Source organism: Apis mellifera, linkage group LG4, assembly GCF_003254395.2.
Source record: "Apis mellifera strain DH4 linkage group LG4, Amel_HAv3.1, whole genome shotgun sequence".
Taxonomy (NCBI): Eukaryota; Metazoa; Arthropoda; class Insecta; order Hymenoptera; family Apidae; genus Apis; species Apis mellifera.
The window spans coordinates 9,013,880-9,025,895 of record NC_037641.1 but is presented as its reverse complement, the minus strand read 5'-3'; the positions used below and the strand labels follow the sequence as shown (position 1 = coordinate 9,025,895).

Genomic DNA, 12,016 nt, shown 5'->3' with positions numbered 1-12,016 from the left:
TTTATTCAGAAAAAATTATTCCTTCGCAATGAAAAAAATGTGATACAAAAATGTATTGTTGCATGAACCACAAGATATACCATAAAGCAGCAAATCACAAAATGCACAATTATTAAGCATTGCAGAGTAAAGAGAAAAGTATTTCTAGAAAACGCGCGTTATTCCATAACGTAGCGATTGGATTACTGATCGAATCGCATTTTATCATCGCTACACTTTATCATGCGAGTCGCACGCAAGGGGGGGAGGGGGAAGAAGGGAGGAAGAAGAAGGAGACAAATTACACGGGATCGGTAACGAGAGCGTATAAATTGCATGTTTACCTGCAATAGATGCAGATCCATTCCTGTGTGGGGTGCGGCGACGGGAAATAAGGCGACCCCATGGTCGATCGTGATTGGCTGCACCGGTTTGTAGGAGTCGAGATCGAAATGATAGTCGTTCTCGTCACATTCCTCGGCCATGTAAGTCTGCTCAATCGCAGTCGTGTGAATGCTCAGAGTGCGATGGAGCGAACCAGTTGTCGCGTCCCTGCCTCGAGCGTGCTGATGCTGTGTATATATATACACACAGGTGAAATATCGTAAATTTCGCTCTCGAGGATCTCGAGAATTATTTTTCAACGTAAGAATTTCGAATACGAGCGTTTCTGAATCATTTGTGGCGAATCGAAGGGATTGTTTGATATTATATCGATGTATAAATTTTCCCTTTTTCTTTTTTTATTGGATATTACGATTGTATCGTACACTGCGATTGACAAGGAGTGGTCGTAAAATTTTAACTCCTTTCTTATTGCCTCTTTCTTAACAATAAAGCAAAAATAAAGGAGGATCCGATAGCTGGTAATAAAGACGGCTCTAAAAGAAGCGTATCTCGACAATAGAAAGTATATTCGATTACTTTTGTTGAAATTTGTAAAATATTGATAACAAAATTGTGGGTTTTTTATGTCAAGTTTCTATCATCGAAAATATCCGATTGATATGATCCGATATGATACGATTTTTTTAGGATATTCTTATTTAACTTTAACACAGAGTGCTTACTGATAGAATTAAAGTGGAAAGAATCGATCGATGTCAATTTTACCTTATGAAATTCGCCGATTTTCTCGAGGACAGAGCCAGTGTCACGGATCGGGGTGTTCTCTATTTTCCTCAAAGAACTGTTCCTCGTGTTCCATTCCGTGGATGATTCCGTGCCAGTGTCGATAGCGATCTTCGTGGTTTGCCCCGAGGATGACACGTTTTCGGACTCGACATCCTTGCTGCTTCTGCGTGGTGATTCGCGGTTGTCCTTGCATTCTGCGTACTGAGACTGGGCGTGGAAAAATTTATTATTCTCATTTATAAAATTTTAATCGATCGTGCGAAAATCAAATCGATCAATTCCATTTTTGTATTTCCTTTATTAAAAAAAATAAATAAAATTGAAAATCATATATCGCTTCATCGCTGAAAGAAGAATTTTTCAAAAAGTAAAATTGATTGATTCAACCCATACGACTGTTGAAAGATGGATCGAAATAAAATTTTATCAATTAAAAGAATTTTTCTTCCGATATCGTATATTATAAATTTTACAATCGACGATAAAAAGGCGAAACTTTCTCTTCTCTGCATATCTGATGTTCAGACAAATCAAAAGGTTACTCGAGCTATAAATCTTTCAAGTATTGATTCAAGACTTTGATATCTTGCGCACTTTCGATCCTATATCAAAAGTGAGATTTCAGATTTTTGTTCCATTTAATCGTATTATAAATTTCTTTCAATTTTTCAATAAATAAATGTGTATGTAAAAGCAATATCCCCACGGTGACTCGAGAAAGGATATTTTTTGCGTAGATAAACGTGTACACGCGGGGGTATATACCCTCTCTGTCAAACGTCGATCAAAATTTCATCAATTTGACCCATTAAAGTCCACTGTTCTATTAGTAGGCCACCCTCTCCCTCCCCCACCTGCCGATACACGGTTTATACGTTGAATTTCGTCGAAAGGTATTTGGCTTCGCCGAAATAGATGAATTCTATTCGATAGGAAATTTTCGAAGTGACAGAATTTCGAGCTGTTGCGATCAAAGTTCCGTTTATATTTTTTAACGCGATCGAAAAATTGATTTCGAGAGAGGAATCAAATTTAAACGATAATCAATCGCAAATAATATAGTTATAAAGTTATATATTCAGTTTCTATTTTTCTCTTTGATTAAAAGCTTTGAAAATTTCAATTCAATGTAGGATAGAAATTATTCGATATTTCTTTTTTTTTTTTTTTTTTTTTAATTTTGCCGTGAAAAAGAGAGTAGCGATATTTGTCCAATAATATTAATTTGCTTTTATAAAGGATAAAAAATCCTTTTCAATTTCATTCTTTCAAAATTTTTTTACAAAAAAATTGCTTTAAGTTAAAGTATAAATTGTAGACATTGGAGACATTACATGATATTTTCTATTTAATTCCAGGGAATCGGTATCTGGCCATCAGCCAAAGATACTCGACATAAAAAGAAATTTCTTTAACGTAAAAAAGCGAGTTTCTTCAATCAGAGGATATTAATCGGAGAAATAATCGTTAAAGAAAAGAATAAAATTTATTTCATTCTATTCGCGTATTTCTTTCTATTTTTAGATTCGATTGATAAGTATTTTTATAAATAAAAAGTAATCATAATATAGATAAGATATATTATCACGTCTTCAAAAAATATCTAAAAAATATTTGGAGAGAGTATTTTAAGAAATATTATGTTTCGAAAATTCGATAAAATAATTTCCATTCTAAAATATTATTTTTCTATGTCTTTACTATACAATTAAATATAATATTATAGTTATTATAATAAAATCTTTTAAAACTATTTTCTCATTATAATTTTATGACATGCGAAATCAAAAAGAATATTTCAAATAAATGTTATTAAGTTTGATAATAGCTGTTCAAAGAAAAAAGTAGTCGTTCTAGAAAAACTTTCTCCATTTAATTCGAAAGAGAAACTGTAATATTTCAAGAGAAAACAGCTTGGGATGTTTCATTTTACAATAATAATTCGATACTAACATTACGAATATATAAAATCATAAATTATACACTTTAATCAATTTGAAATGAATTTTTATAAAATCGTGTTTCATAAATCTATAAAATATAATGTAATAAATTTTCACGAGACCGAATACAAAAAACGTGAGCGCAAATGTTTCAATAATATATGATGTGACGATAATTTTTAAAAATAATAGATAAGATAATCTTGTTTACACATTACGTACGTGCGTTTGTAACAATGTGTGCTTAAAAGTAACGTGATTAGAGCAAAAATTGATTTGCTTCTCAGCGAATCATTTTGCTTCAAAACGAAATTGAAGATGATTTCATTCACGTGTGATAATTACGTACGAATAATAATTATAAAAAATAATTATAATTTGTTTACGTGTTTTCCCCAAACTTAATCATCTTGCAATTCTGACCCTTCTAAAGATAAATTCTGGATAAACGTCTCGAGCTAATTCTGACGTCGATACACGATAACAGCTATTGTACACAATTTAATAGATGCAAATTCCCGATTGAAATGCTTAGCATAAGATCGAAATTCATCGATTCATCCCCTTGCCAATTTGGAATTAAGATAAATTCGATCGAAAGGCGTATTCTATTTTTATATTTGATAAAATTATTGAATTATCGAGGCACGATAAAAATTTCTTTTTTCACGAAGGAGAAGGAAATCTGGGGGAAAAAAAGAAAAAAAGAAAATAATAAAATCGAGGGAAATAAGCAAGCGTGTTAAAAACGTTAACGAAACCCAAATTCGTGAGTAAAATTATGGCACGTGCTTGGGGGTGGGATCTTGCAATATCTCCCAGACCCTTTAGATTTACAACTCTTGTTCGGTATCGTTTTGAGTTGACAAAGCTCTTTGTCCAAAGAATTAAAGTTCTCGTTGAAACTGAGAATCCAGCTTCTTCGACTTGTCAATTTTACGATGTTTACGTAAGTAGATACATTTTGTCAAGATAAATGACACTTGACTGTATCGAGAAAAAATTCTTCCATTTAAATTTTAAGACCGATTTTATATTTAATCTAAAATTAATCGATTATTATACGACGAAAAGAAGTAATAATTTTACACAATTTTTTCTTTTTAATTTTAATCTTCAAAAGAGCCGCTAATAAAAACTTTCATTCTTGTCTTATTGTATACAGAAGAATTATAAATTTATTTTTAAATTACTTATTATTTATATATATAAATAAAAAATGAGATCAAGTCTCTCTAATTAATTTGATCTCATTTTCTTCCATAGGTGATTAATAATCGATGTTTGGATTATTTACTCGAAATAAAAATAAAATCTCGTTTCATTTTATTTCAAACTTTCATATCTCACGAATCAGTCGTCGTGGCAATAATCGTAAACGTTGCACGTTCGTTGCGATCTCTAAAAAGAAGATCTCTCTTTTTCTTTTTCTTTCTTTCTTAAAACGTTCCTCGTCATTTTTCCACAAAAAATTGCTCGCTCGCGAAAAGGATCCTCCTCCTAACGCCTGGCGAATACGCCCCGGCCAAGCTTTTTATTTCGGTTTGAACGTAAGAAAAAGAGCGTCGCGAGTAGCGGGTCAATGGCTCGAATTAGAACATTGTCTCTCACTTGTCACAAAGACAACCCGTGTTTTTACGCGCCGTGGATATATTCGAAATAAAACGCGTTTTATCGTTTTAAAATAAAACGAGGGGAGACCCTCGCCTTTATCGTTGGACGAATTTATCAACGTTTTCGTTTTAACTTTGTGGTTTTCGTGCGTCTTAACGGTGGAAATACCATTTCCAAAGTATATCTCGAACGAGTATTTCTCTCATGTGCCGTGCTGGCCATATCGAGCTATCGTTCCATTCCGTATTTATGAATTATGCAAATCGTAAATATCAATCAGAATTGATATATATATATTTGCATAATTCGAGGAATGATTGTTGATACATGATAATCGATTATGCCATTTCACAGTATTTCACGGTATTTTAAAATCAAAACGAAATAATGAATCAGAATTATTTCAATTGCGATATATTTATTTTTGCAATGCAATAAAATATTTCTAAAAAAAAAAAAATAATAAAGATAATTTGAACGAAAAATTGAATATATTTCACGTTTAAAAATTTTTTTTATTTCGTGTAAAAAACGAGAAAAAATTTAGGGGTTGATTTTACTTTTACGCTCCAAGTGATTTTCTATCGGGGAAAAAAATCGTTCTTTCATATTTCATTATGCTCTAAATACAATTTCAAAGTTTCTTTGAAATCGGAATTTTTCGAGTTGAACAACTTTTCTCGTAAATTTCGACCGAGGGGGAAAATTATGACAGATGAAGATTCCCCATCGATATCGTTCACACATTCACAGGAAGAGTAATCATTTCGTTATAACGTTTTTATTACACGTTTCTTTATATTAATTAACGATGTCACGATATTATACATTCTACAAAAAAACTGTATTCCTTTCTCTCAACTGTATATATATTTTTTTATTCAAAATACAAAGGATTTTAATCTTATTATAATTTGTCACGGGTGGAAATATTTCTTCCGGTGGATCTGTTACACTACCCTCCAACGCTGTGATAAATTATACGTACTCCTTATATAAGTCCAAACTAAATCATCCTTAAGATAAATTATACATCTTGTATAAAAATGTATCTTATTTTTTTAAAACTTTTCAAAAGAATCATTTTTCAAAAGAAAAACTTTTTATTCGATTCGCTTTTATTGCATCGAACACAGAAAAAATGATATACAATTATATAACGATATTGCTTGTTGTTGCATTGTATATATTAATTTTTATTTTTATTTTTTATTTTTTTTTTTAAATAATTAATGCGGCCAGCAAAGGTGTATGCAGCTAAAAAAGGAACAAAAAAAAAACGTAAGTAACAAGTCCTTCTTAATTACGTGAATATTACGTATGTTAAAATATTCAACGAAGTCTGAATCACGAAGTGTGGATCTTTCGGGCCGACGATCGTTAGCGACAAGAGCAAGTAGTTTCCGCCGGCCTACAACCATCGTTGCTGCTGGAGGCCGATAGAAACCCCTAACCTTATCGCTACGTTCCTTCTCTTCCCTCCTTTTTTTCTTTCTTTTTCTCCTTCACGACTCTTTGTAAAAATGAATCACAATAGAAAACACAACCCCTTCGTGCTTTTATTATATATATATGTGTGTGTGTATAATTAAGGGATTAATTAAAATTCTGGAGAGACGTAGGTTGGCACGGTGAATAAATTGAATAAATAATCGATATTATTATGCGTTGATCGACGAATGGTTTATCAATCAATATGAATAATCAATAACTATATATATAGAGTGAAATATTTTTTTTAATTCTAAATTATGAAAATTGATTAATCATTTCATTGTTGCGTGTTTGAGGACAGTAGAAGAGTAATGAAAAAAATTATGACTTGTAAGAAGTATATTATATATTCGAAATAGTAGCTTTATGATGATACACCAAGCCAATAATACTGAAATTCTTTCGTTCGGTACAGTGACTCTGTTCTTTGTCCAGCGTCGAGTCTTTCCAAATACTTGTGCCAAACGAGTGAAACCGTACAGCATAAAGAGCATTGTGTCGCCTCTTTTTTTCAACCAACTCAGGAAAAAAACCATGCGGTACAAAAGAGTCAGAGCAATATCTTTGGCATTGCTTGATCACTTGTGCAAATCCCTCCTTTGAACGTTTCCCCTGATGCGAAAGATTACTTCAGATTCATTTACATGATACATATATATATATATATATATATCAGAGATATCTTTAAATTTATATAATTATGTAAATTCACGTGAAGCAATTCATCGAGTTATTTGTCGTTTAATTATTATTATTATTGTTGTTGTAGTTGTCTATCGCTTGTCGATTCGCTTGTTAAATTCATCGTTACGGATGAGCAGCTTTGCTACAAGAATTATTCATACATCGAAGACTTTATGGCAGAATCGTGCTAAATTCTCACTCCGTTGATTCCGAATAACGCGATTGCACGTTGTTCCGTTTAATAATAAATTTCGGTTCGGAAAAATATTTTTCGTAATGTCTTGATTGTCTCGTTCGAATTTCATCTCCACGAATCATCTTATCGATAATTCGATATTCTCTCGAGTTGCGACTCAATATTAATTTCCAACTTCTTAAGCGTCAATTTTTCCTTAAATTTTATCCATTTATTCAATAGAAACTGCATCCTACTTATCCCAATTGCAGCATCAACAAGCGCTCTTTCATTCTCTTCACTCAAAATTAAATACACCAATACCAATCTTCGTTATTCACAAATGAAAAGTTGAAAAGGTTCAATCTTTAAACGGACTAGAAAAATAAAGATATACAAACAATAACGAAATATTAAAACTTTTTTAAAGAGACATCTTTTTTACGAAGAGATCTCTGCATTAAATCGTTCGTACGAATAGAATAGAATACAATTGTTTGATAATTCCGAAACATTACAACAAACATTCTCAGTTTCTAGCCTGATCACCGTCGAAGACCAGAATCCGAGAAACACGGCAAAAACAACTCTCATTCTTAGGTTTCACATCGGTTACACATCGAAATGAATGTTTCTTCTCCCCCAAAGTGGTGAAACGAAAGGAAAGGGTTGGTTAATTTGAGTATTTCTCTCTTCCTCTTTCTCTCTCTCTCTCCCTTTCAATCTTTGTCCCCGTTCGCGTATTCCACGGTTCGACGCTTCCGGCAGGATACGTACGGATTTTATTCGAGGAAGTTCCTTGGCCGGCCGCCAAATCGCACGTGTAACCTCGCCGTGAAATCATTCGATCTTCCATGGATCGTCCCCTCCCTCTTTTTCTCTCCGAGATGCATTTGAACAGGGAGAACGATCCAACAACTCGCGTGTCATCGATGCTCCTCTTTCTTTCTTCTTCTTTATTTTTTTCTCGTCACGAGACGAAATTGTTGGTAATTTTATCTTATTGTATCTCCTTTAACGAGATACAAAACTAATTGTGAGATGGTATATCGTTTTGAAAAGAAGAATATAAGGATATTAAAAATGATATGATTGACTTTTTTGAGGATATGATAATTATGAGGAAGATGGAATTAGTTCTGGAAGGGGAGGAGAGGGAGAGAGATAGTTGTGAAGATAAGTGGTTCAGACAGTTGGGTTGAATACAGATATCGCGTGATATGGGGCTTAGAATTGACTTAGGTTGAAACACAGTTTGATCTAGAACGGAATCGGAACTGGGATGGAACCGAGTTTGAATTGGAACAGAATTGAGCTAGGTCCAATACCGAACTGGTATTGAATTGGTGCTGAATTGATATTGGAACTGATACTGATCTGTTTGGGGAAATGTATTGGGATTTGAAGCTTTTTTTCTTTTTTTTTTCTTTCTTTCTTTTCCTCCTGCTAGCAGAAACGTAGGAGAAGTTAAGAGAAACACTTGATAGATACTCTAAAGATTATTTAATGGAAAGTAATTTTTATAGTAATCTCCGATTAATTTACTTTGTTTACCATTTTTTCGTTTTATTTTTATAAAAAAAAAAAAAAATTTGCTGCGCGAATCGCTCTTTTCTTAAAACAATAAATTCGATAAAAACGCGGAAACCGACAATTATCGGACGAACACGTTTTCGCGTTTTTTTTTCTTCTTTTTTTTTTTTTTTTTAAACGGGTCAGATATTGAATATTGGAAAACTACGTTCACATACACACAAGATAACATTCGAAAAATTTGTTCATTTTCCTGTTTATTTTACCATTTATATTTTGTGGGTGATATCTATTTTCGACGTTAAAAATATTATAAAGGAGGGGGAAAAAAAAAGTTGTCGATGACCTCGATAGCTTAATTGGCTTGGAGGTAATTGTTCGAAAAAATCGATGCTTCGAAATTTTCAATAATTTTTAGAATTATATAACACTATTATTGTATATATATATATTTTGTTTAACTTAATACATTCACCAATAATTCTTCATCCTCTCCTACTCGTTAACTTTAATTATTATTGTTATAATAAAATTTTTCGAAAATTGTTTCTAGAAATCTATAAATAAAAAAATAAGCGATTTATCTTGGAGAAACGTCTAATTATCTGTTCCAATCCGAGCATAAATCCGTGATTGTGTAATCACAAGATTTTATTGCTACGCAAGTTCTGAAAATAGAACGGAAACAGTCGAATTATAGCGCGAAGATAGAAATATCTATTGCTAAATATTACCATCGAAATATTTTGAACGAATGAACTTGACTATTACCTTTTTCATTTACCAATAAGATTCAAAATATATATATTTCTTCAATCAAAACACTCGTCCAATCTTTCGAAAATAAAATATCTCTCGTTGCCAAAAATTCCAATATTCATTCCAAAGGAAAACTTGGAAATTAGCATCGCTCAATTAAATTTCGCTGACAATTCGTTACGGAATGAATTCACTTGTTCGAAAATAAATAAAAAGGACAAAATTGTCTCATGTTTCGAGGCTATTATCCATTTAAAGTTTAATTCGAGTGAAATGGAAGAAGCGATACAAGCGAGAAACTTTATCGTGCCTCGAGGAGCGATCAAGAAGTCAAGAATATTTATCGTTATAATTCCAATCGCGTTTCCCACGAATTTTCAAAACTTTCAAGGTTTTTGTTTCGCGTTTTTCTTTTTTCAAGCCGCGATTCGCACAGTTAATTACACACGGGGGAAGTTTATGAAGTTTTAAAAACGATTTACCTTGGACTCGAATGCGATGACTTCCCGCAATTCCCGCAAGAAAGCCCCGAAGAATGGGACCACCGGGCATTCCGGCATAGCCAACGAGCGGGCAAGCGCGAATTCATACTCGGATGACAAAAGGGCGGAGGAGAGGCTTTCCAAAACTGGTACCGGCTCGTTCACGCTGTTCCAAAAGGGTTTCAGCTTGTTGGACCTGCGTCAAAAGCATTCGTTGTTTGCTTGAATTTAATTTGGCAGGTGGATTGATCGAGTGAGAAAACGTATTTGTGTCCTCGATTTGTGTATTTTTTTTTCCTTTATTGAAATTAATGTTGATTGAAAAGTAAAAAAAGAAAAACCAAGTGAATGAAATCGTATACAATTAAAATTTCTAATTGATTTTTTTCTTTTTTGATAATCATCATTAATTATGTAATTTATTTATTTTTTCTCGAAAAGAGGACACGTTATTTGAAAATTTAATATTATATTTCTTGACGTTAATCCAATTCGAATTCTTTTAAGAAACGATTTCATGTGCATCAATACAGTTATAATATAATTATTGTTTCTATATTAATTCTATATTTTGTACAAAGAAAATTGCTTTTTATCGTATTACATGAGATATTTAAGGTGATTAGCGAATTAATTCCCGCGAGGCAAAGAGAAGTGTTTAAGTATGGTGAAACGGGATACCGTCGTGTTAATTTAATGCCTGAAGGTACTATGATACCCTCTATTTGCAACTTTGCGTTTTAAATAAAATAATATGAAATGGTCAAACGAAGCACGTACGGAATAAATTAAAATAAAAAGCTTTGATATCGTCTTAAGTTTCGTTTAATTCGTATAATTATATAAAAATATCGAAATATTCGTTTCATCTTTTATTAATAACCCCTGTTTATATTTCCTATACAAGAGAAAGAAATGTTCTCGTTGGATTAACCGCATTTGTGCAAAAAGTTATTTCATAAACAAATTAAAAAGTATAAAGAAAAAAAGTTGGAGATCTCGTCGGAAGAAAAATCAGATTTCGAAATCTTGGTCGAGCACGTGTGCACTTGGTTAACTCCTGTGGATGGAATGCGTTTAGCACATCTGTCGGTACCCAAAGAACGCCTAAGCTATACTTTAAACAGGATTTTCTCGAAAACGCTTTAAGCCGAACAAATTTTATTTCATACTTTCATCCTTCTTTGAAGATGGAGAGCAATCTTCATTCCCTCGGAAGTGCACGCACATCTTCAACTTGATTTCTCCAATTTAATTTCTTCATTAACATCGATTTCATTCCTATCTCCCCTTCACCTTATTTTTACCTATATTATTTTTTATGTAATTAATTTCACGACGTAGCTCGTATTATTATTATTGTTGTATTAGATGTAAAAATTTTACATCGATATCATTTTCGATAATTCTTAATCTAATTTCACCATCTTCGAAAGACCGTCCATCGAACAAATTTCTGCCAAAGTTCTGCGAAGTAATAGGTCAAGATGGCGCAGGTGCAAGCGAAATTTCAACTATGTATTCGGTTAATCGCATAGTTTCTCGAAACTGAAACTAGAGCGCGAGTTATATAGCGCGGGGTAAATTGTAAATGGAGGAAACGACCAGGACAATGACCATGTGTGTAGGACGACTGTTGCAACTTTTATCTTTTCGTTCGCGGTTGCGGAGGTTGGCGGTTTTTTTTTTTTTTTACGATCCCGATAATAAAAACTATTTTATTTTTCCATTTCGTTTTTCCGAAACGACCACAAGGGTGCAATTTGTGGCACAGCTTTTCCTTTGGTGAATTTATATATATATATATAAAAAAAAAAAAGAAAAAAAAATCTCTCTCTGTGAATTTTAATGGAGGAAGAAGCTTGTTGAATTCGTGGATGATAATTGAATTTTAATTTATTTTAACACGGTTGAATGTAATCTGTGTTATTAAGCGCATTTATAATTTATATTTCTTCGAAAATTTTTTGTTTCGATTTTCAACAATCAATGGTAGAAATGAAAAGTTCGTTTTTATTTTAATAAAAAAATTATCTCGGCAACTCAGAAACACTTTTAAAAAATAATTTTCTATTTCTAAAAATCAAAAATGTATAATCCTGTTCATAAATTAGGAATATATAACGATATAATAATTGAAAAATATAATAATAATTAAATATTCTCGTAAATATTTGAAAATATATAATATATTATTGACAATTATTTAACAAATATAT

At 32.2% G+C, this 12,016-nt stretch overlaps 1 protein-coding gene and 1 non-coding gene across 7 annotated transcripts in view; both read right to left on the bottom strand.

The window, feature by feature from the left end:
* The window catches only part of LOC408804 (1-phosphatidylinositol 4,5-bisphosphate phosphodiesterase epsilon-1), a 107,972-nt gene that overhangs the window by 22,616 nt on the left and 73,340 nt on the right, over positions 1-12,016 (bottom strand). For 5 of the 6 annotated variants that reach the window (XM_016911809.2, XM_016911810.2, XM_016911813.2 and 2 more), the window contains 3 exons: positions 9,798-9,993; positions 1,093-1,320; positions 324-551 (listed from right to left, as the gene is read on the bottom strand). In XM_016911809.2, the coding sequence (XP_016767298.1) occupies positions 324-551; positions 1,093-1,320; positions 9,798-9,993 (652 nt within the window). The remainder of the gene's footprint in view (positions 1-323; positions 552-1,092; positions 1,321-9,797; positions 9,994-12,016) is intronic. The other variant, XM_026440475.1, reaches the window with a different exon arrangement.
* Mir2796 (microRNA 2796) lies at positions 6,028-6,155 on the bottom strand. Its single transcript, NR_039511.1, has one exon. It is a non-coding gene; the product is annotated as a microRNA 2796 (primary transcript).